Source organism: Lolium rigidum, chromosome 4 (assembly GCF_022539505.1).
Source record: "Lolium rigidum isolate FL_2022 chromosome 4, APGP_CSIRO_Lrig_0.1, whole genome shotgun sequence".
NCBI lineage: Eukaryota > Viridiplantae > Streptophyta > Magnoliopsida > Poales > Poaceae > Lolium > Lolium rigidum.
The window spans coordinates 17082272-17106901 of NC_061511.1; the positions used below are offsets into that span (position 1 = coordinate 17082272).

Sequence of the window (24630 nt, forward strand, 5' to 3'; positions counted from 1 at the left end):
GATCGCCATCTAACTAGAATTGTATAGAGAGAACCACATAGGCATTGATGTGTATTACGAACGTGCACCATTGAACATGAAGGGCTTTGATAGGTGGCCGGGTTTGTGTTTTAGAAGTAGGATGTTGTACCGCTACCAAACACTGGCGTGAGAGATAGGCTCCTGTGAACACAAACACACCAGGGTGAGGACAAGGACAGAAGGATGGGGATACGGGAGGCAGGAAACATGGAAAAAAATATCTAGATATACCAGAAATAATACCGTCCTATTTGTCTTCTTAACGTGAGCTTTAAAATTTTCACTAAGGTTGCCACGATCCGATTAAATTCGGTGGCTGATCATGTCATTAGACCTTCTCAAACTGCTTTTATGCAAGGACGGAATATTCTGGATGGGGTTGTCGTCCTCCATGAAACTGTTCATGAATTGCATAGAAAGAAGTTGAATGGCGTCATCTTAAAGATTGACTTTGAGAAGGCCTATGATAAGGTTAAGTGGTCTTTTTGCAACAAACTCTCAGAATGAAAGGCTTCTCTGTTGAGTGGCGTGCGTTAATCAATAGTTTTATCTCGGGTGGAAGTGTTGCCATTAAAGTCAATGACGATGTTGGCAAATATTTCCAGACTAAGAAAGGACTTAGACAGGGAGATCCATTATCGCCAGTGCTATTTAATATAGTGGCTGATATGCTTGCTGTCTTGATTGAACGGGCAAAGTCTGAGGGCCAAATTGAAGGGGTCATTCCTCATCTGGTTGATGGAGGGCTATCCATTCTTCAATACGCCGACGATACAATACTTTTTATGGATCACGACATGGACAAGGCTCGGAACCTAAAGTTAATTCTTTCTGCGTTTGAGCTCTTGTCGGGTCCGAAAATAAATTTCCATAAAAGTGAATTGTTCTGTTTTGGCGAGGCCCAAGAGCATGTTGCGGAATATGCTGAACTCGTTTGGCTGTGGCCAAGGCCAATTTCCAATTAGGTACTTGGGAATTCCGATTCATTATCGGAGGCTTACCAATGCTGAGTGGAAATTAGTTGAGGAAAGGCTTCAGATTAGATTAAGTAGTTGGAAAGGTAAATTGCTGTCCTTGGGTGGAAGATTAGTTCTCATAAATGCGGTACCGAGTAATATGGTACTCTATATGATATCTTTCTTCCAACTTCCCGGAGGAGTCTTAAAACGGTTGGATTATTTCCGATCAAGATTCTTCGGCAAGGGGATTGCGAGAAGCGTAAATATCGGCTGGCTAGATGGAGTGTGCTGTGTCGGCCCAAAGATCATGGAGGACTTGGTATTCAAGATCTCCAGGTCAAGAATAGGGCACTTCTCGGTAAATAGTTGTATAAGCTACTTACCGAAGATGGCATATGGCAAACGCTCCTTAAGAGGAAGTATATTGGCTCAAAGGCTTTATCTCAGGTTATTTGGAGACCAGGAGATTCGCATTTTTGGGCTGGTCTTATGGAAACAAAGAAGTTTTTCTTTCCATATGGTTCTTTCTCTATAAAGGATGGATCGGAAATTCGTTTACGGGAGGATAAATGGTTGGGTAATACCACACTCCGAGAACAATATCCGGCTTTGTACAATATTGTGCGCCACAAAGGCGATACTATCGCCAAGGTGTTGGAAAATTTCCCACCAAATGTGGAGTTCAGAAGAAGTCTCATCGGTCCTAGACAAGCCTCTTGGCAGGATTTGTTACAGCGTTTTGAGTTAGTTCAATTGATGCAAGGACCGGATGAATTTCGCTGGAATCTTACCGGGAATGGTTCATTCTCAGTGGCTTCCATGTACAATGCTCTAATTCAGCCTACTATCCCGGTCGATAATAACTCCAAGATTTGGAAAATGAAGATACCTCCGAGAACAAAAATCTTTGCCCGGTATCTTCGTCGGGGGTTATTCTTACGAAAGATAATCTTGCCAAACGCAAGCTGGCATGGAAGTAAAAAGTGTGTCTTCGTCATCGGGACGAGACTATTAAACACTTATTTTTCCAATGTAAGGTTGCTAGGTCTATATGGTCAGCCGTCCAAATTGGGTCTACCTTATACCCACCGCGTAGTGTTGCCAATTTATTTGGTAACCGGCTTAATGGTGTGGATGTTAGGTTTAAACGTCTTATTAGGATGGGAGCGATTGCAATCATTTGGTCGCTATGGCTATGTAGAAATGACAAGATTTTCAATAATATTTCTTCTTCCTTTTTGCAGGTCATCTACCGGTGCACGGCTTTGCTTCGCTCATGGATACCGCTGCAGCGTGTGGAGCACCGAGACCTATTTACGGAGGTGTCTTCACGGTTGGAGAATACGGCGAGGGATATTTTCTCCCAACATGGGTGGCAGCGTGAACTTCGGCTAGACCCACCTAGCTAGTTCTTGTTACTGTTCGTTCGACTATGTTTTATCTTTGAACCCTATTGTGTGGTTTTATAACGGATTCGTGTGCGGCTGTGTGCATCTTAGCTATGCAGAGGCCGGGTCTATTGCGCAAGTAATAAAGAGCCCATTTTCGAAAAAAAAGATATACCAGAAATGGGGAACCTAAATGGAGGCGCTATCACCAACCGAAGCGGTAGGGAAACCCTTGCACCAAGGTGGAGTATCCACGTTTGGTAATCATTTAATGTTCATACAAGCATACAAAGTAATCATGCACAGTCTCATCTCTCCCACCGCTTTCTCCAGGCTTCTCCAGATCTGGGCCGGTCGGCCCCTCCCCTCCCCTTCTCCGGCGGCGGCCGGCGTCGTGGTGGGTGAGGGACCCCTCCCATGTATAGTAGTAGTGTAGATCTAGGTGTTAGCTTCAGGTTTGGCGTGATGCCGACTTCTTCGTTTGGCGCTCTGCCGTTGCTTTGGAGTTTCTCACCGTTGTTGAGCGGACGGTGGGATTCGGTGTTGCTCTTTCTGGTGCTGGTGGCGGGGTGCTGCGAGCGGCCAGGGTGGGTGGTGCCGGTATCTCCTTCAATAAGCTCGCTTTTGGCTTGCAGGCTTGTTGCTGGTGGTTGCAATTTTGGGGCTCTTCCATCTCGTTGTGGTGATGTTGAGGAAGGATTTCTCCAAGATGGTGGTCACTGGGTGACGAGTCTGCAGCAGGGGAGCACAGAAGCTATGCTCGGGAGTACATCCAAGGTAGTTCGTCTTTGGCTGCCTTCTCTTCCGATCGAAGGGCGACCACTCCCTCCTCCTCTGCCGGTTGCGGCTTTCTCCAACCGGCGCTTGAAGGAGATGTTCAACCTCCGGGCTGCTATGCCATCAAGGAGGCCTCTCAGCTCCAGTACAGTTAGCTCCCGGTGCCTCGCCCCAAGTGATTCTGTCCCCGGCGGCGAGGTGCTTGACTGTGCTGCGGCGTGTTGTTGCGGTGGTAGAGGAGCTGGACCCGATGGCGTTTTCTTCATCAATATTAGGGTCCTTAGTGCTTATTGTCTGGACTTGGTTGTAATTTCCTTTTTTCTTTCGGTCCTACATGTAATTGTGCTGCCACCGATGAATACATGCTTCTAGGTCCCTCTGGGACCGTCCCCTGTTAAAAAAAAAAGTAATCATGCACAAGGACATGTTGAAATGGTAAACGCTAATGCAAGGAAGCTACTAAGTGCATATCCAAGGGTGAGTACTCGTTTTCCCCCAAATACCATGGTATTCAATGGGATGTTCCTTTTGTCCACCTTGTTTGTCCAAATATATTCTTCCTTCTCATTTCTACAATAATTCAAAGATTAATATTTGAACACATATAGTTCGACTACAACTCATAGAAATTTTCAATCGGAAAGGTAAAAGTTTTGATCACCACAAATCATCAAACATAGTTCATGAGATGATCATACAACATAGTCCAACACGCCAACATGATCAAATGCGACGACCATTGGCCTACCATGCCACAACGACTTTGTCTTAGAATCTATGATGCTCATCTGAGCCATTATGGTCCTAAACTCATCGGTCAACCTAATGAGTCCAACCTGCTCCACCTTTGTCACCACCCTCATTGCATCAATGACAACCCTCTTCGCCCCCTTGTCCCTGTCAACGGAAACTCTCCGCCCCTCAAGCGCTACCTTGTCCTTCTCTACTGTGATCTACTCTTGCATCGCCATGGCTCTTCCCTGTTGTCACTTGATTGCTCTTTGTCAAACATGTTCTACATCAAAGATTCTTTCAATGTGCGATTTTTGATTGTGTGGTGATGCCCATGGTAGGAGTGTGCACATGTGGATGTCCACGGTTGCATAAGCCTTGGATCGGATCAAAGATTGCATAGCATGTGTCAATGGCGCATGTGTAGCTATCTTGATGATCAAGGCATTGCAATAACGACTTCTTCTAGACAAATGAGGGAGGTTGCATAGGGTTTGCTTCTATTTGGTGATTCTTTTGGAGTACCAGGTCTCGAGTTACAACCCGAAAACTCCTTTTCTTACCTTCATTGGTTGAGCTTGGTTTTACCGGTTTTTTTTTGGTTGTGCTTGATAATGACAAATTCTTTGTGTTCCCTTGTTAAAGGCTTTGTCCGTGGATTGCTTATATTTTGTTTCAGGTATGAAAGCCCATGACATGGCCCTAGTGGTTGGGTCCAACAACAATAACCCTCATGCTTCGCCCCCTTGCTGGAAACATGATTTGCTAGAGTCATGATTTGTTGAACCTACGCGTTACTCTGCCTAGATGTATCGACTTGATCTATCTGCTGCAACTCGCTAATACTAGTCACCAAAGCTAGCGATCGCAATGAACATGATCGATTGGAGCTTTATTTTCTTAGCAGTAATCAACTTGACCTATCTGGGAGAACAAATCAACTTGACCTATCACCGCTCCACCCGTCCCCCCGTGCGGCGGCGCTGCGCCGCACCGGGGCTCCACCTGCCGCCGCTCGAGTACCCCTCCCCTCACGCACTCCCTTCCCTCCGCCACCGCCGGAGGCGCTGCCGGGCAAAGCTCGCGCGGCGTGGCAGCGACGGGGCTCCTGCTGGTCGCGGCATGGCTTGGCGGTGGCAGCGCTTGCTCTCAGGCCTTGCTGTGGTGGTGCGTGGCAACAACGGCCGGAGGTGCGGTGACGGCAGGCGGTTGGCAGACGGCGGTGGGGTGGATGGGCTCGATCTGGACCCGCATGGGCCTGGAAGGCCCCGAGCTCCTGCACCATGTTGTTCCGGCGCGGGTTGCATCGATGGTCTGCGGCTCTGCCCGCATCACTTGGGCGTCGGGGCGGCGACCCCGACCTTGGCGGCGGCCTCCTCCTTTCGCCGGAGATGGCCACCAAGATATGGTGGATCTTGGGATCTCATGTCTTGCAGAATAAAGGCGGCGGTCCTAGGGCCCCTCTTGCGTGAAGAGAAAGACCTACCGGAGGCCTGGACTCGTGATCTGGCAGGTGTGTTGAGTTCCGGAAGGCTCCGCCGGCGAATGTAACAGTGCTTTTTGCCTGGAGTTTGCTGGATCGGTGGTATTCGGTCGTGCGCACCCATGCTTTTATTCCGACCGATTGGTTCTGGAGGGAGCGGCGCGAAGCTCTTTTTCTATGTTGACATCAAGTGACTATGGATCCATGATGAAAGTCGGAAGAAGAGAATTTCATGAAGGATGGAGGGGAGGACTAGCTAAGGGAGATTCAAGTCTCCGCGCTGTTGAGGGACTTGCTTGGTGTTCCGGGCTTCACAACAGCGGTATGAAAGTGGGGGCGACAACACAGGTGAAGTTCAGAGTCCTACCTTTCAGGGTGAAAACCCAAGGTTTGGCCTTAACTGGTTGTGCCTTGCAATGACCTTGTTGGAGGCATTGTTTTGAGAGCGGGGACTATCTTCAGGGTGAAAACCTAAGATCTTTGATCGGGCGACGACGGTGTTAGAACACTGTTTCCTTCTTGGAGGCGTCGTTTTTGGAGAGTCTGTATTTCAGGTGTTGTCTTAGTGGTGGATGTATTGCTGTTGTTAGGCCCGAGATACTATAGCGGGACTTTTGTTTCTTAGTTTTCTTTTCTTTTTTAGATGTGTGCATCCGTAGTACCATTAGGGTGGTGCGTTGTTGCAGAGGCTGGATGTAATTGGTATCTTTTGATATTAATATATTCCCTTTATATAACTAAAGTTAGGGGTAGTTGTAGTGATGGAGTCTAAATCCTGCTAACCCAGTGGGTCACTCGGTGCCGGCTCCACTAAACCAATTCTCTTACGAGGCCGACCCAGCTACCCCATTGACGGCCTTGTTTTCCTAGGTCAAGCCAATGACCCGATGGGTTGAAGTGGCCCATTCCCACCGTGAATACTAGGTGCAGCTAACGATAACGCTTGTTGTTGAGTTGATTGCACTTAGGGCATCTCCAACCGAGCGACCTAAACGGACGCGCTGGGCCTTCTGTTTTAGGTCGTTTGGGTGGCCGAATGGACACCCGGACAGCGGCCCGCGTCCGCGTGTCCGTTTGGGTCGCACGCTGCGCCCAACGCGCGGACGCACCGCATATGTAATTAAAAAAACAAAAATGAAAATAAAAAAGGAAAACAACCAAAAATAAATTTAAACTAGTGGTTAATTAAACTTAGCCCTATTTTGGGCAATTTTTACACAAAAGAAAGCCCTATATGGGCTTTAAACTAAAAAAAAAGCAAACACGGTGGCCGCCGGCAGTAGTACTACTCCCAGTAGTACTCGTCGTCGTCGCCGTCGATGAGGACGACGCCCCCCGGCGGCGACGCGCTGTTCCGGCTCGAAACGCCGGAGGGCGCCGGGGCCTCCGGCCAGGGCGACCACTGCGCCCTTTCCCAGGCGGAGTGTGGGTCCGGAGGGCTCGCCGGCCTGCGCAGCCATGCCCTCCGCGCGGACTCCTTCCGGAGCTGCTCCTCCGCTGCGGCCTGCAGCTCCGCCTCTAGCCGGAGCGCGGCCCGGCGCTCCTCCTCCGCCAGGAGCGCGGCCCGGCACTCCTCCTCCTCCCGGAGCGCCGCCTGGCGCGTGGCCTCCTCCTGCCGGCGCGCCATCTCCACGAAGGACCACGCCTCCGCCTGGGCGTCCTCCTGGGCCTTCCTGGCCGCCTCCTCCAGCGCGGAGGTGCGCAGCGTCTCGGCGAGGTGCGGCCATTTGGCCAGCTCGTCGAGGTCGCGCTGCTCGCGGGACGCCGCGAGCGCCGCCTGCAGCTCCGCGTCGTCCTCCTCCTCCTGGGGCTGGGGTTGGGGCTGGGGCTGCGGCTGGGGCTGGGGCTGGGGCCGGGGCTCGCCGATGTAGAGGCCGCCGGGGCGGCGGCCAGCCCGCCTTGCTGGTGTGCGCGGCTGCGCGCGAGGCCGCGCCGTCGCGGACGTGAAGCACGTGCGCTGGCGCGCATCATGCTCCACCTCGAACCACAAGTCCCAGTTGGGACTTGCGTCGCCGTACGCGGGGTCCTGCTGGAGGTCCGCCGGCAGCTGAGCGCGACGCCTCCGGATCTCGGTGAAGCGGGCGCGGCTGGAGCCCGGGATGGGCGGCACCGGAACCCGATCTGGGCTCAGGTGCCAGCCGTGGGGGAGGTGCACGTACCCCCACGGCATTGGGACGCCGGCGTCCCAGAACATCTGCGCCACCGTGATACGTCTCCGACGTATCGATAATTTCTTATGTTCCATGCCACATTATTGATGATATCTACATGTTTTATGCATACTTTATGTCATTATTATGCGTTTTCCGGAACTAACCTATTGACGAGATGCCGAAGGGCCGCTTGTCTGTTTTCTGCTGTTTTTGGTTCCGTAAATCCTAGTAAGGAAATATTCTCGGAATCGGACGAAATCAATGCCCAACATCCTATTTTTCCACGAAGCTTCCAGAACACCCGAGAGCCACCAGAGGGGAGCCCTGGTGGGCCCAGATGATAGGGCGGCGCGGCCAGGGCCTGGGCCACGCCCCCCTGTTGTGTCATCGCCTCGTCGACCTTCCGACTCCGCCTCTTCGCCTATTTAAGCCTCCTCGACCTAAAACCTCGAGACGGAAAAAGCCACGGTACGAGAAACCTTCCAGAGCTGCCGCCATCGCGAAGCCAAGATCTGGGGGACAGGAGTCTCTGTTCCGGCACGCCACCGGGACGGGGAAGTGCCCCCGGAAGGCTTCTCCATCAACACCACCGCCATCTTCATCAACGCTGCTGTCTCCCATGAGGAGGGAGTAGTTCTCCATCGAGGCTCGGGGCTGTACCGGTAGCTATGTGGTTCATCTCTCTCCTATGTACTTCAATACAATAATCTCATGAGCTGCCTTACATGATTGAGATTCATATGATGATGCTTGTAATCTAGATGTCATTATGCTAGTCAAGTGGATTTTACTTATGTGATCTCCGGAGACTCCTTGTCCCACGTGTGTAAAGGTGACGGTGTGTGCACCGTGTGGGTCTCTTAGGCTATATTTCACAGAATACTTATTCGCTGTTATGAATGGCATAGTGAAGTGCTTATTTATATCTCTTTATGATTGCAATGTGTTTTGTATCACAATTTATCCGTGTGCTACTCTAGTGATGTTATTAAAGTAGTTTATTCCTCCCGCACGGTGTAATGGTGACGAGTGTGTGCATCGTGTAGTACTTGGCGTAGGCTATGATTGTGATCTCTTGTAGATTATGAAGTTAACTATTGCTATGAAAGTATTGATGTGATCTATTCCTCCTTTCGTAGTGTGAAGGTGACGAGTGTGCATGCTATGTTAGTACTTGGTTTGGTTATGTTGATCTGTTATGCACTCTAAGGTTATTTAAATATGAACATTGAATATTGTGGAGCTTGTTAACTCCGGCATTGAGGGTTCGTGTAATCCTACACGGTTAGTGGTGTTCATCATCCAACAAGAGGGTGTAGAGTCTAGCATCTATTTATTTATTCTGTTATGTGATCAATGTTGAGAGTGTCCACTAGTGAAAGTATGATCCCTAGGCCTTGTTCCTAAATACTGCTATTGTCTGCTTGTTTACTCGTTTCTATTGCATTTATACTCGCCTGCAATATTACTACCATCAACTGCACGCCGACAAGCACTTTTCACGGCGCCGTTACTACTTGCTCATATTCATTCATACCACTTGTATTTCACTATCTTTTCGCCGAACTAGTGCACCTATTAGGTGTGTTGGGGACACAAGAGACTTCTTGCTTTGTGGTTGCAGGGTTGCATGAGAGGGATATCTTTGACCTCTTCCTCCCTGAGTTCGATAAACCTTGGGTAATCCACTTAAGGGAAACTTGCTGCTGTTCTACAAACCTCTGCTCTTGGAGGCCAACACTGTCTACAAGAATAGAAGCACCCGTAGACATCAAGCACTTTTCTAGCGCCGTTGCCGGGGAGGAAAGGTAAAAGGCACTCATACTACGGTCCCAGGTAAAGTACTTTTCTGTTACCGTTGTGTGTGTGCTCGAAGCTATTTCCTTTAGATCCTGCAATTGCATCTTTTTGTTTCTTGTTTACACTAGTTAGGCATAATGGACAACAATGAGCTTCTTATTCTATTTCCTGATTTAAGACATGGATGGTTTGATGCGAAAATTAAAAAACATATGGAACATATTAGTATGAACGCTTTGAACACCATTGTTGCTAATGCTATGGAAGAATTTAAGCTTGGTGAGGTCGGTTTTGATGAAAATGATCTCTTTAGCCCTACGGGTGTTGAGGAGAAAGTTTATGTTGATTATGATATGCCTCCCATATATGATGATTATAATGATAGTGGTCTTTTGGTGCCGCCTACTATGGAGAGTAAATTTGATTATGATTATACTATGCCTCCTACACTTGATGAGAATAATAATGATAGCTACTTTGTTGAATTTGCTCCCACTACAACTAATAAAATTGATTATGCTTATGTGGAGAGTAATGATACTTTTATGCATGTGAATAAGAATGCTGTATGCGATACTTATATTGTTGAGTTTGTTCATGATGCCTCTGAAAGTTATTATGAGAGAGGAAAATATGGTTGTAGAAATTTTCATGTTACTAAAACACCTCTCTATATGCTGAAATTTTTGAAGTTACACTGGTTTTGTCTTCCTATGCTTGTTACTTTGCTCTTCATGAACTTGTTTATTTACAAGATTCCTATGCATAGGAAGCATGTTAGGCTTAAATGTGTTTTGAATTTTCTTCTTGATGCTCTCTTTTGCTTCAACTCTTATTTCTTGCGAGTGCATCATTAAAATTGCTGAGCCCATCTTAATGGCTATAAAGAAAGAACTTCTTGGGAGATAACCCATGTGTTTATTTTGCTACAGTACCTTTGTTTTATATTTGTATCTTGGAAGTTGTTACTACTGTAGCAACCTCTCCTTATCTTATTTTATTGCATTGTTGTGCCAAGTAAAGTCTTTGATAGCAAGGTTCATACTAGATTTGGATTACTGCGCAGAAACAGATTTCTGTCTGTCACGAATCTGGGCAGAATTCTCTGTAGGTAACTCAGAAAAATCTGCCAATTTACGTGCGTGATCCTCAGATATGTACGCAACTTTCATTCAATTTGAGCATTTTCATCTGAGCAAGTCTGGTGCCACTTAAAAATTCGTCTTTACGGACTGTTCTGTTTTGACAGATTCTGCCTTTTATTTCGCATTGCCTCTTTTGCTATGTGGGATGGATTTCTTTGTTCCATTAACTTCCAGTAGCTTTGAGCAATGTCCAGAAGTGTTAAGAATGATTGTGTTATCTCTGAACATGTGAATTTTTGATTATGCACTAACCCTCTAATGAGTTTGTTTCGAGTTTGGTGTGGAGGAAGTTTTCAAGGGTCAAGAGAGGAGGATGATATACTATGATCAAGAAGAGTGAAGAGTCTAAGCTTGGGGATGCCCCCGTGGTTCATCCCTGCATATTTTAAGAAGACCCAAGCATCTAAGCTTGGGGATGCCCAAGGCATCGCCTTCTTCATCAACAATTTATCAGGTTTCTTCTCTTGAAACTATATTTTTATTCGGTCACATCTTATGTACTTTACTTGGAGCGCCTGTGTGCTTTTGTTTGTGTTTTTGTTTGAATAAATGCTTGTGTGGGAGAGAGACACGCTCCGCTGGTTCATATGAACACATGTGTTCTTAGCTTTTAATGTTCATGGCGAAGGTTGAAACTGCTTCGTTCATTGTTATATGGTTGGAAACGGAAAATGCTACATGTAGTAATTGGTAAAATGTCTTGGATAATGTGATACTTGGCAATTGTTGTGCTCATGTTTAAGCTCTTGCATCATATACTTTGCACCCATTAATGAAGAAATACATAGAGCTTGCTAAAATTTGGTTTGCATGTTTGGTCTCTCTAAGGTCTAGATAATTTCTAGTAAAGAGTTTGAACAACAAGGAAGACGGTGTAGAGTCTTATAATGTTTACAATATGTCTTTTATGTGAGTTTTGCTGCACCGGTTCATCCTTGTGTTTGTTTCAAATAACCTTGCTAGCCTAAGCCTTGTATCGAGAGGGAATACTTCTCATGCATCCAAAATCCTTGAGCCAACCACTATGCCATTTGTGTCCACCATACCTACCTACTACATGGTATTTCTCCGCCATTCCAAAGTAAATTGCTTGAGTGCTACCTTTAAACAATTCAAAAGCTATTATCTCTGATTTGTGTCAATGTTTTATAGCTCATGAGAAAGTATGTGGTGTTTATCTTTCATTCTTGTTGGGCAACTTTCACCAATGGACTAGTGGCTTCATCCGCTTATCCAATAATTTTGCAAAAAAAGCTGGCAATGGGATTCCCAGTCCCAAATTAATTAACCTAAATAGACACTCCTCCATGGTATGTGATTGTTGGACGGCACCCGAAGGATTCGGTTAGCCATGGCTTGAGAAAGCAAAGGTGGGGAGGAGTGTCATCATAATAAAACTAAAATAAAAAGGCACTCATTCATGGTATGAGATTGTTGGCGAGCACCCGAGGATTCGGTTAGCCATGATTTGTGAAAGAAAGGTTGGAAGGAGTGCCACCCAAAAATAAAAATAATTCATGGGAGCCGCTCTTTGAAGGTTTGTCTGGCAAGGGGGTTAGAGTGCCCACTACCATTCGTTGACAACAACAAACACCTCTCAAAACTTTACTTTTATGCTCTCTTTATGTTTTCAAAACCAAAGCTCTAGCACAAATATAGCAATCAATGCTTCCCTCTGCGAAGGGCCTTTCTTTTACTTTTATGTTGAGTCAGTTCACCTATTTCTCTCCATCTCAAGAAGCAAACACTTGTGTGAACTGTGCATTGATTCCTACATACTTGCATATTGCACTTGTTATATTACTTTGCATTGACAACTATCCATGAGATATACATGTTATAAGTTGAAAGCAACCGCTGAAACTTAATCTTCCTTTGTGTTGCTTCAACACCTTTACTTTGATTTATTGCTTTATGAGTTAACTCTTATGCAAGACTTATTGATGCTTGTCTTGAAAGTACTATTCATGAAAAGTCTTTGCTTTATGATTCGAGTTGTTTACTCATATCATTACCATTGTTTTGATCGCTGCATTCATTACATATGCTTACAATAGTATGATCAAGGTTATGATGGCATATCACTCCGGAAATTATCTTTGTTATCGTTTACTCGCTCGGGACGAGCAGGAACTAAGCTTGGGGATGCTGATACGTCTCCGACGTATCGATAATTTCTTATGTTCCATGCCACATTATTGATGATATCTACATGTTTTATGCATACTTTATGTCATTATTATGCGTTTTCCGGAACTAACCTATTGACGAGATGCCGAAGGGCCGCTTGTCGTTTTCTGCTGTTTTTGGTTCCAGAAATCCTAGTAAGGAAATATTCTCGGAATCGGACGAAATCAATGCCCAGCATCCTATTTTTCCACGAAGCTTCCGGAACACCCGAGAGCCACCGAGAGGAGCCCCGGTGGGCCCGGATGATAGGGCGGCGCGGCCAGGGCCTGGGCCGCGCCCCCCTGTTGTGTCATCGCCTCGTCGACCTTCCGACTCCGCCTCTTCGCCTATTTAAGCCTCCTCGACCTAAAACCTCGAGACGGAAAAAGCCACGGTACGAGAAACCTTCTAGAGCCGCCGCCATCGCGAAGCCAAGATCTGGGGGACAGGAGTCTCTGTTCCGGCACGCCTTCTCCATCAACACCACCGCCATCTTCATCAACGCTGCTGTCTCCCATGAGGAGGGAGTAGTTCTCCATCGAGGCTCGGGGCTGTACCGGTAGCTATGTGGTTCATCTCTCTCCTATGTACTTCAATACAATAATCTCATGAGCTGCCTTACATGATTGAGATTCATATGATGATGCTTGTAATCTAGATGTCATTATGCTAGTCAAGTGGATTTTACTTATGTGATCTCCGGAGACTCCTTGTCCCACGTGTGTAAAGGTGACGAGTGTGTGCACCGTGTGGGTCTCTTAGGCTATATTTCACAGAATACTTATTCGCTGTTATGAATGGCATAGTGAAGTGCTTATTTATATCTCTTTATGATTGCAATGTGTTTTGTATCACAATTTATCTGTGTGCTACTCTAGTGATGTTACTAAAGTAGTTTATTCCTCCTGCACGGTGTAATGGTGACAGTGTGTGCATCGTGTAGTACTTGGCGCGAGCTATGATTGTGATCTCTTGTAGATTATGAAGTTAACTATTGCTATGATAGTATTGATGTGATCTATTCCTCCTTTCGTAGTGTGAAGGTGACGGTGTGCATGCTATGTTAGTACTTGGTTTGGTTATGTTGATCCGTTATGCACTCTAAGGTTATTTAAATATGAACATTGAATATTGTGGAGCTTGTTAACTCCGGCATTGAGGGTTCGTGTAATCCTACACAGTTAGTGGTGTTCATCATCCAACAAGAGGGTGTAGAGTCTAGCATCTATTTATTTATTCTGTTATATGATCAATGTTGAGAGTGTCCACTAGTGAAAGTATGATCCCTAGGCCTTGTTCCTAAATACTGCTATTGCTGCTTGTTTACTGTTTTACTGCATTTATACTGCCTGCAATATTACTACCATCAATCGCACGCCGACAAGCACTTTTCTGGCGCCGTTACTACTGCTCATATTCATTCATACCACTTGTATTTCACTATCTCTTCGCCGAACTAGTGCACCTATTAGGTGTGTTGGGGACACAAGAGACTTCTTGCTTTGTGGTTGCAGGGTTGCATGAGAGGGATATCTTTGACCTCTTCCTCCCTGAGTTCGATAAACCTTGGGTAATCCACTTAAAGGAAACTTGCTGCTGTTCTACAAACCTCTGCTCTTGGAGGCCCAACACTGTCTACAAGAATAGAAGCACCTGTAGACATCACACCGCTACGGTGACGTAGATCCGATCGCGTCTGGGAGGGGCCGGCGCCCCCATGGCGAACGCCGGCGGCGCGACTTGCCGGCTGCTGCCGGCCTCGTGGTCGTTGGCGGATGGCTCGAACTCGCGCTTCGGGGCCATGGCGGCGCGGGGCGTGCGTGTGGCCGGAGTGGAGAGTGGGGACTGGATAGGGACAGTCCCCCTCCCCCAGTCCACATTTAATAGGACTGGGGCACCGACAGCTGGGCCAGCCACGCGGACCAGGCGGACACGCGAGGACGCCGCGTGCCATCCGCGGCCACGCAAATCCGGCCCAGATTTGGGCCGGGTTTGCGTCGTTCCGGACGCCGCGGCCGTCCGCATATGCGGTGCGTCGCCGCGTTGGGCCGGTTTTTTGTCCGGCTCGACCCATCCGGACGCGCGGGCGCGGGATGGGTCGCCCCGTTGGAGATGCCCTTAAACCATAGGTCGCGACCCTTGTTTTTCTTTCTTAGTAATTTTATCAGGCAATTAATATCACGTGTATTCTAGATTTCTTGACTAAACTAGTAACATTGTTCAGTTGCAGAAGATCAATGTACTAACTAGATCTGATTGTGTAATATTGTGTACTCATTTTAAAAGAGATGCTCATGTGTTTAAGAGAGGCATTTTCCTGTCATTTATGTTTGTGTTGTTTTGAGATACTCTGAATTTGCTGGGACATTTTCCTGTCATTTTTCCTTTGTATTGTTTTTAGATACTCTGAATTTCTAGACGCTGCTTATACATGTATGTATTATAGCAAGTATACGTCTGAAGAAATAAACAGCTAGTGCCATATTTCTGAATTTGCTGGGACAGTGGAAGAAATAAACAACTAAAAGATCGCTTCTGCAAGCTGATGCGCCTTACCGCGCGATCCACGCCAACGGCCCTATGTGCTTGGGCTTGGCGGGTTCAAGTGTGCCGACTGGACGCCGCTTTCTATCAGGAAAATAAAAGTGCAGCTAGTGGCATTCCTCTTTGGGCTGACGGACAGAGGTGGCCGGAATATTTTATGATTTGCCACATTTTTTTCTAAGTGTCTATTATTTGTCACAGGACCACCACATGTCAATGAGACACAAAATGAAAAGTGTGGCAAATTGTAAAATTCCCCGAGGTGGCCAAGTAGTGGTATCCCACGGACAGGCCCACTTACAGCCTGTACTTGGTGTTTGATGTATTCTCTCCGTCCCAAAAGTCAAGTAATTTGGGATGAAATGAGTATTATTCGTTATGCATATTTTATGTAGTGGGTAATTTACTCATCTACATGGAGGAAATTCCAAAAAGAAAAATGTACATGGAAAAAACAACTTGAACCCCACGGAGAAGCTGCCACGTGGCGCACCGCACCGCGCCGCAGAAGATCCCCAGTCCATTCGAGAGCCTCGAGACCGTTACGGTCCGAAGCCAAAACGCTCGCCCCCGCCACCGCCTTCGGAGTTCCGACGAACGGACGAACGAACCACGACCCATTCCCGTCCGTCACCTCTCCAACCAAATCGCGAGCCACCCCCAAAAAAAAATTCCCACGGAGAAATCGCGGCCTCTCTCTCCGATCGATCCGGTCCGATGGATCGCTCGTCGTCGCGGCCGGCGAGCCCGGGGTACGGGCGGCGGGGCGCGTACGCGCAGCAGCACAGCCACGGCGCCAGCAGCGCGCAGACGTCGCCCGGCGGCTCCCCGACGGCGTCGCCCGTGCACCGCCACTCGCGCTCGGGCTCGCTCGGCGGGGCCGGCTCCGCCTCCACCGTCGGCCGCCGGGGCGCGGGGGCCGCCGCCGCCGCGCGGAACAGCGCCGCGCGCGCCGCCGCGCAGCGCCTCGCGCGCGTCATGGGCGGGGGCGGGGGCGCGGGAGGGGACGCCGGGAGCGGCAGCGACGACGAGGACTACGAGCTCTCCGGCCCGCCCATCGAGCTCTCCATCACCCCGCGACGCCCCGGCAACCGCTCACCATCCCCCTCGGTAACAGCACTACCCCCACATTCGCGACGTCACATATATATTCACGCAGCATCTGAATTCTCAATGTCACCTCCTATTTGACATCGCCGTCGAATCAAACGCCTCCTAATGTCTGGTTTCCCGTGCATGCGTTCATGTGACCCTGATGCAATTCAGATGAATTAATTTCGATTTGACAGTACTTATTTTACAAAATTTGGATGAATTTCGATTTGCTAGTGCTACTTTTATAAAATTTGGATGAACTTTTACAAGGTTTTCACCGTGTTTGATGTACTAAGGGTTTGCATGCAAATGTGTGCATTTTAGATAGGTCGTTACCTTGCGGATCAGGCGCCCGTGAGCCGTCCACCCTCGCTGACAAACCGGTATGTGCCCGGGAAGTCGGTTCCCATGATCCCGTCCATCAAGCAAACAAACCGACCAGCGACCAGCGGGCCAGGGTCTGAATCGTCTGCCCCAAGCCGAAGGGAGCAAAGGTCAGTATTGCAACGCTCTGTAATTTGAGAGAGGTCGCACACAAAACATTTATCACAAATTAACAACAATGAATTGCTTATGTCTGGACTCATGCCTGTTACTTCATTGTTTTTATCAAGGATACAATTTATTTATATGTGTTAACTACTCGTACTATGTAGTATCTCGTAGTTTAGTCGACAGAGAATTTGTGCTGCAGATCAAATCACTATGATAACTTTGTTCTTGGCATTACTGAATGGAGGATCGGATTTTTCTGAGATTTTTCCTACATTACCAAGACATGGGAATACACAGCATGATTCACAATTTCTGCATTGGGAGTATCAGAAGCGCCACCTCCTAGATTATGTAAACTTGAAACATTTGGGTTGCTTGATGTGGAGATGGCCGATCCAAATTCACAAACATGGTATGCTTGGGACTAAATTTGATGTGACACGGGAAGAATAGAACTGAATGAAGTGAATCTGTTGCAGTTTTTTAAAACACGGCTAGGAGATTTTTCTAATGCACACATGAACAATAAGGTAAATTCATCAACTAAATTATAATTAATTTATAACAAAAAAATATATTAAAATGTTAAGGCAAGGGTTAATTCAGGGAGAGTGTCCAGTTACATAACAAGTGCACTCGTTATACTTTTGTGACATCCTTTTCTGGAGTTATTTTTCTACCTCATTAAGTATTTGTTAACTTTCGAATATTATGTCTTTATAATCACATGGTAAGTAATATAGGCTACATCATCCTTAGGAGATCGGTTGATCTTGGAAGCTCGATGAGAGGACGCCGCTCTTCTTCTTCTCTTAATGATGAGGTAATTCATGTCATGAAAAATACTTTTGTAAGAAATAATAATGATTGAATGTCCAGAACATGATATGTTCTTCCCGAGGAAAAGCAAAAGCTGAGGATCTTGGTGCATTGTAAAAAAAAATCTTCTCTAGGTTGCCCAACATTTTTTTTGCTCCACTGTATGCTAAAATCCTCGTTCAACCTGTACATACATTAAGATAAAGTAGTATATTATATGGAACATTCCTGTGATTCTTGGATGCCACCCTTGCAGCTTAACACACTTCAAATGGAAAATGATAGCATGTACGACAAGGTGAGATAAAATTACGATTATGAATTTTACTTTTACTTGTTTGAAGCACTCAACATCCCTGTTATGTGAATGCATCTTCCCAGTTTCAGCTTGAAGACGATAGATCTGATGAAGCAGATGCCAAGTCCATAAACATGGAGAGACAGGTTAATTTCTGTCATTAAAAATGCTGAATTTATGATATTTAGTTCTGTACTAGTTGATTATCTGGTTTAATCCTACTGTACTTTTATTTTAGGTTTTTCCATAGAGGCTAGTACTACTACGTCTGCATAATCTATTTGGAGATTTTTGCATGACTCAGTGTCACATTTGAGTTCATCTTTTACGTGGCGACTCAGAAATGAAATTAAGATCTAAGAAAGACAAAACTTCTAGAATTTCCTTCAATTGCTCAAAACTAACTATGGCATTTGGCCCTTTAACTCAAATGTTCTCGAAACAAAGAAATAACTTAACAAACCAGAAGCTTCAACAGAGAGGAGGGATTTTGTTACTATCGAACTGGCCTGTGGTCAATAGCTGTACGACGAACGAAAACCAAGTTTCAGGCCTACTCCTCGAGCCAAGACCAAATATGCAAACTCATTGGCTCAATTTCTACATTATGGAAGCAGTTTGCATCAGTATGTTGGCACTCACGTTTTGTTATATCCATGTTTTGTGTCAATCGAGCTTTGCTATTTGAATTTCAGGCTTCTATTATTGGTGATGCTATAGAACCAGAGGTCAATTTGATTAGTAGGTATGTGATTTACTAAACCGCACCATTTCTTTTTTATCAATATGTTCTTCATATTTTAAACCATGTTTTCCGTCTTGACTATCAGAAGGGCTGCAGCACTAGAACAGAGAAAGGTATATTTCTGTACCAAGCTTCTCCTGCTCAACCCTTTGCGCAGATACTAAAAGTGAAAGTTTATTTTAATTTTAGTCCCGTTTTGTGTCGTGATGTGTTGCTTTAGGTGCTAAGCTCTTGTTTTTCGATGGTCAATACTTCGTTCGTTTTAAGGAACAAATAGATTCTTCACAGTTCACACCATTGGCAATTTGCTTCTTGGCAAAATTTCATAATGTAGCTCTGTATGCCAATCAATGGCCGACTGGGGCAATTGGCCAATGGGGAGCTGTATAAAGAAGACGTAGGTAGGCATATGGGAGGCCGGCAGATTGCTGCCAGACCGTGATTGACTGGAAGCAACTGTCGACTCAACCCCCACACGGGTCTGTCGACCCTTCTAGGGCCTATTTTAAACAGTAGGCCGTAGCCCTGCGATAAATTAATAACGCCACAACGGCAAGTACATGGTGCTGAACGAACAGCTTACAGGTTTCAAAGCCACAAGCAAGCAAAGAAATAAACATGGAGTACAGATTGGGCTTCAAGGCCATTGACTGCTGACATGAACAGAGGGTGTAGACTATGCTGTGAAGACGAGCACACCGCCAGAAGAAGATCTTGCCTTCGTCACCTTCCACCGCGACACCACCGATGTGGAATCCGTTTCCACCTCCGAAGAAGGTCCCTGCCTTCTCGCCCTGGCTCGTAGGGCGCCGCACCATCGAGAGGTAGAGACGCTCACCCGAGAGCACGGATGCACAACATAGGCCAAGTAGCCCGGGAAGAAAGACTTGAGCACGACCACCTCTGGAGGTGAGCTTCCACCAACAGCTTCGCCGGCCACCACACCAAACAGCTGGCAAGACACAAGCTTTGGACCAGGTCACCACCGAAGACACGGCAAGAAGATCCACGCCACCGTAGCTCCTCTGCCGCTACAGGCAGACCAAATCGCACACTGGCACCGACCACCTTCCACATACCCAAGGCAGTGCCTCCAAGGAGGAGAACGACGCCAAAGCGCCGCCGCTGCCCGCTGCCCAGTCCGAAGGACTTGGGGTTTTCACCCGGGTAAAGGAAAGAGGGGTAAGGGATGTACCTCGACGTAGCCCCCAAGGAGGAAAGCGGCGTCAAAGACGTCACCGACGCCGGGCCGCCGCCGCCGGCCGGGGATTTCTCCCGGACAGAGCCCCCGCCCCACCACCCCGAGAGAGCTCCAGATCCGGAAGAATCGGAGCCAAGGGAGTGGGATCCACGCGTTGCGGAGGTGCCGTCTTCAGATCTGGCTGAGGTCAAACCGGGGTGACCCCCGCGCTGCAACCGCCGTCCACCATCCCCTCGCCGCCTGCGCGACCCAGGAGGATGGTCAGAAGCACCGGCGAGCGCCTCCCACCGCCAAGATCCGCGCCGCCCTCACCCGACGAGGCCGCCGCCCCAGGTGCCGAAGCGCTCCGCCCGAGAGCAGAGCCGCGAGATCCTTGCCGCCACTTTCCTTGGCAGCACGCGCCAGCTTTCCGGCGGTCTCCTCTGGCGGCAGCAAGGGGAAGGAAGGCGGAGGAGGAGGGGCTTGGCGGCTAGGGTTTCGTCGCCACCCGAGTCGCCCCAGAGCGGAGCGACGCGGGGGCCGAGCGAAGCGTTTTAGCCGCGTCTCTTGGGTAATGTTCTAGGGCCTATTGGAGGCAGTCAGCCCCCATTGGTTCATTTGCCTCATGATTAACCCTTTGATAAGCTGATTGCATCCCCACAGTTAGGCCTTGGTTGTTGGCCTTCAGGAATACTGAATTTTCTTCATTTCATAAAACAAAGTTAGAAATTACGGCGAAAAATAACTGAAAAATTCTAAGATTTTTCTTACTAGTTCTTTCTGAACTTGAGATTTATTTTCTCTTAGGCTTCAATGAGAATTGCTTCAAGAAGGGTTAACAGTGCAAGCTGTGATGAGATTACAGCCCTTCGATCAGAAGCAAAGGTGAATACTTTACCAAATGTGGTGACTCATTGCTGAATTATTTTTCCAGAGTCATGCTTTGCAAGCCTAAACTTTTATTTATACTGTTGGTAGGTTGCTAGCGAGTTGGTCACATCTGTATCTCGGCGTGTAAAAGGTGCTGGATCAGAACAGAGATCTCTTCATGCAACATCCAATAGAATGATGTTGTCACAAGAAGAAATGGTGTGTAGTCTTCCTAGCCTGTTCATATTCTGACGCTTCGTTGTTTTTAGATCTATTGCCTTTCATGAAAATCCTTTATCAGGAGGAGGTGGTGCTAAAGAGATGTTGGCTTGCGCGCTACTGGAAATTATCTGTTAGACTTGGTACTGAGATAATCTTCCTGTAATGTACAGTCTAATTAATTTCTTGAATTTCTCTAGTTCAATTACAGCACAAAAAAGCAACAGGCAACACACATATTTGTCAAACCTTAGAAAGCAAATCTCCTCCATTTTAATTGCTGACATTGAGAAACTAAGGGCTAAAGGATGCATTATTTCCCTTGCTTGTTCTGTCCATACGAATTCAGAAGCTAATGTTGCCATAAACATTTCACATAGTTTGTCTTTTAAAGAGTGTGTCCTCTAGCATTATCTCCTGTTTCAAGTGAATTTTGTTTAGGTGTATCCATATCGATATTCGCTCATTACTTGGCTATGATTATTCTCTGAAGCTTAGTATATCTGTCTGGCCTGTCACATTTTATTATGAACTATTATCAGGACAAATTTGATATTCTTCATGAGAAAAGGTTTCTCATCCATAAATGTGCAGTCAAGTTTGTAAGAACATTTGATGTCGAAAGTATTAAAATGGTTGGCTAATGCAAACTTTTCTATCTTAGGGATACATTCTGATATAGCTGAGCAAAAATTAGAACACTGGTCCTCAGTTGCACCACTTGCACTTGAAGTTGTCCTATCAATTGGACAAAAGGCTAGAGATGGAACTTTATCAGGTCAGAATCCCTTTCAAAATCCATCTTTTGGTCTCTTCATTATGATTATTGTACCACCATGAAGCTGTTGGTACAAGCAGCTAACATTTAGATTACTCTACATTATGTCATGACACATGGAGGTGAAGGCCAGATTGCATGACATGATATAACATACAGTAGACAAGTTGAAAATCCCTGACATGATATAACATAGATAAATTAAAAATCCCTGTAAGGATTCTGGTTTCTAGCTAAAAATGAAACTGGAAAGGACATATATAAATCTGTGTGGCATATAGTTGGACATTATATTTTTTTGCCGCAGAAGATATGGATTTTCCCTTCGTATTTTGTACATGCAACTAAAAGATGAATTCTAAATACATTTTTGCCTAGTAGAGTAAATTAGTTACATTTTGCCCGTAGGTGCAAAAGATCTCATCTGGAGGGTTTAATATATTTCTGACATTTTTAAAGGGATTTAGTATAATTTTTTAATTATATCAGAGATGTTATAATATCATGATTTCAATCACACCACTTCTGTTCATGTTTTGTTCATGTGGTACCAGATAATGACGTAAATGATACGGCTGGAGACGGAAATATTGAAAGCATGCTTCTAGTTGAGAAAGGACTGCGCGAATTAGCTTCGCTCAAGGTGTTTCTCAATACTTTCTCTGTTTGATGCTTGTCTCAATCTATGGGTTTCTTTCAGAGGTATCCTAACTGATCGAAGTTGATGAGATTCATAGTACATAATAAACAAAATTATTGTCGATAGTGTATAAGTTGGTGTGGCAAATTCCCAGATGAAAGTCATCTTCTGTTAATTCATCTTGATGTCTAGTTCATTGTTTTGACTATTTCTTAACTACATCGAGTGATACAGAAAATAATTGATGTATCATATCAGTTCTACTTGGTTAAAACAGAAAGTGGCTTGTCAATCTTCAGAGCCCTGTAACTATTAGAGTTACTACTTTGTGTCACTGAGTTTGCTTTCACATATTCTCATAAAGAAGAGAGCTGTATTATGTTTCTGATTTCTATTGCGGGAGCAATAATCTCATGTTTCCTTTGAAGGTAGAAGATGCAATCATGCTCGCTTTAGCAGAACATCGACGTTTCAGACCTCTCTCAGGTGGCTTCTCCAAAATGTACTCATTTCTTATACTTTTATCTTTAATATTTTACTGTATGATATGTCTACTAAGATAAACTAGTAAAAGTTCCGCAAAAGACTCCAGGACTCTAGGTGGCGGTGTTAACAATTTGGTAACACATAGCATCTATGCGCATCCAATTGCCGATTTCGTCAAATTCCTAATGCTACAGCAAGCTGACAGTGCAAAAAAAGAGAGGGTAAAAAGGCGCAGTTACAGTCTCTTAATATAATTGATGCACATGAAAATCACTCCAGGAAAACTACTGGACAAAAAATAGTTGTTTAGTCCAACAATTTTATGTTGGTGTGTTTAGAGCAAGTTCCTAGAATCAACCATGCCAAGTCACATGTCCTGAAAATTCATGCTGCTAAATCTAGTTGATGGCATTGGACAGATAAATGTAGCCATTTTTATGATTACTAAGCTCCCTTCTGCAGGCCCAGTTTATCCCGCTGAAAATCACAGCTCTTCAGAGCCACTCGGTTAGTTCTTGTCTTCACTAATTTCCTTAGGCATCTATGACCTGTGAAAAACACTACTCCTAAATCAATGCCCTTTCCTAACTATGTGCTGTCATGTTGCTTTTCCCAGAGTTAAGTGAGGAAGAGCGGGAAGATGTACGCTTCAAGCAGGTACAAACATAATCTGTCATCCATGCTATGTGTTTAGACAATTTTTCTGTAGATTAACTTAAATTAGTATTTTCTGGGGGTTCTGTGTATCAAAGACAAAACATGATCAATTATGTTTGTCATAGGGATATGCAAGTTAAGTTTTTTATGGAAACTCATATACCTATTCATGTTCCTCTGATGCGTGTCTTGGTACTTGTCAGTGCTCCAATTTGCTTTGCGTTTTCTCGGAAAAAAATGTCCCATTTGCTTTGACTTCCAGTAAAGGTTACGTCGAAGAGCTAACGATTATGCAACAGGCATGGTTGACATACTTTTGGAGGCGGGCCAAAAATCATGATGTGGAGGAAGATATAGCTGACGAGCGGCTACAATTTTGGATAGAGCAAGGCAATCATCCAGTTACTACAAGTGATGTCATTGAAGGTAGCCTCCCTCCCACTACAACCAAGATCAGGGTCATCTTCTGCATAATCGACAATTCTTTACAGCTTGCATAATATTCTAAACAAAGAAAATGTGACTAGTTTGTTTGTTCAGAGTATCGACTTAAACCATGATCTGAAGTACCATGATCTTAGTCCATCACCTTGCTAAACACTATTTTGTGCTAATGTCTTGTTAAAAAACAGTAATCATGCTTTTTTATTTTCTTGTTCTGGTAAACTATGTAAAAAAGTTGATAGAGGACTTCATGAGCTGAAGAAGCTGGGAGTCGAGTCTCAGCTGTGGGAGGCGACGAGGAGATCTCTCGACGATGATTTCAGTAATCATGGGAGTCCATTTGGATCTGAAGTTTAGGCAACACATAATCAGAACGAGTCCTAGTGCCAATTTTGCGCTGTCACAGGCCCTAGAGCCTCTTCATTTTGGTTTTTCAGTTTATGGTTTCTTCCACCACATCATGTAAATTTTCTGATCAGAACAAAGAGATGATTCTGTCTTCTAGGCCTTTTTCTTTACCTTAATTAATGTATTGTGTCAAAGCAATAGTGAGTAATTCTGGAACCATCAAGATTAATTCAGGATGCTGTGCTGTCCAATTGAGTATTCCGCAGCAACAAGATATTTGCAGGCCACTCGTTCTATCCATCCGATGACACGTGGGTCTGAAGCCACCTTGTCATGGACACAATACATGATTTGGAAAACTGGACATTCCAACGGCATATGAGAA

At 45.8% G+C, this 24630-nt stretch overlaps 1 protein-coding gene across 1 annotated transcript; it reads left to right on the plus strand.

Annotated features, from left to right (window-relative positions):
* The first annotated feature begins 16149 nt into the window (after positions 1-16149).
* Positions 16150-24254, plus strand: LOC124646719 (coiled-coil domain-containing protein SCD2-like). Its single transcript, XM_047186797.1, has 16 exons — positions 16150-16281; positions 17837-17878; positions 17968-18024; positions 18574-18623; positions 18709-18736; positions 20611-20688; positions 20782-20892; positions 20975-21035; positions 21557-21670; positions 22225-22313; positions 22739-22796; positions 23259-23303; positions 23413-23453; positions 23753-23911; positions 23994-24019; positions 24140-24254. The coding sequence occupies exons 1-16, from the start codon at positions 16150-16152 to the stop codon at positions 24252-24254; spliced, it is 1206 nt and encodes a 401-aa protein (XP_047042753.1).
* Positions 24255-24630: the final 376 nt, after the last annotated feature.

What these genes read in the sequence shown, in the direction of transcription:
- LOC124646719 (XM_047186797.1), top strand. Translation starts at nt 16,150, where the DNA reads ATGGGCGGGGGCGGGGGCGCGGGAGGGGACGCCGGGAGCGGCAGCGAC. An exon ending in GAGGTCAATTTGATTAGTAG is followed by an intron (nt 18,624 to 18,708) that starts GTATGTGATTTA and finishes CTTGACTATCAG; the next exon opens with AAGGGCTGCAGCACTAGAAC. An exon ending in ACGTTTCAGACCTCTCTCAG is followed by an intron (nt 22,797 to 23,258) that starts GTGGCTTCTCCA and finishes TCCCTTCTGCAG; the next exon opens with GCCCAGTTTATCCCGCTGAA.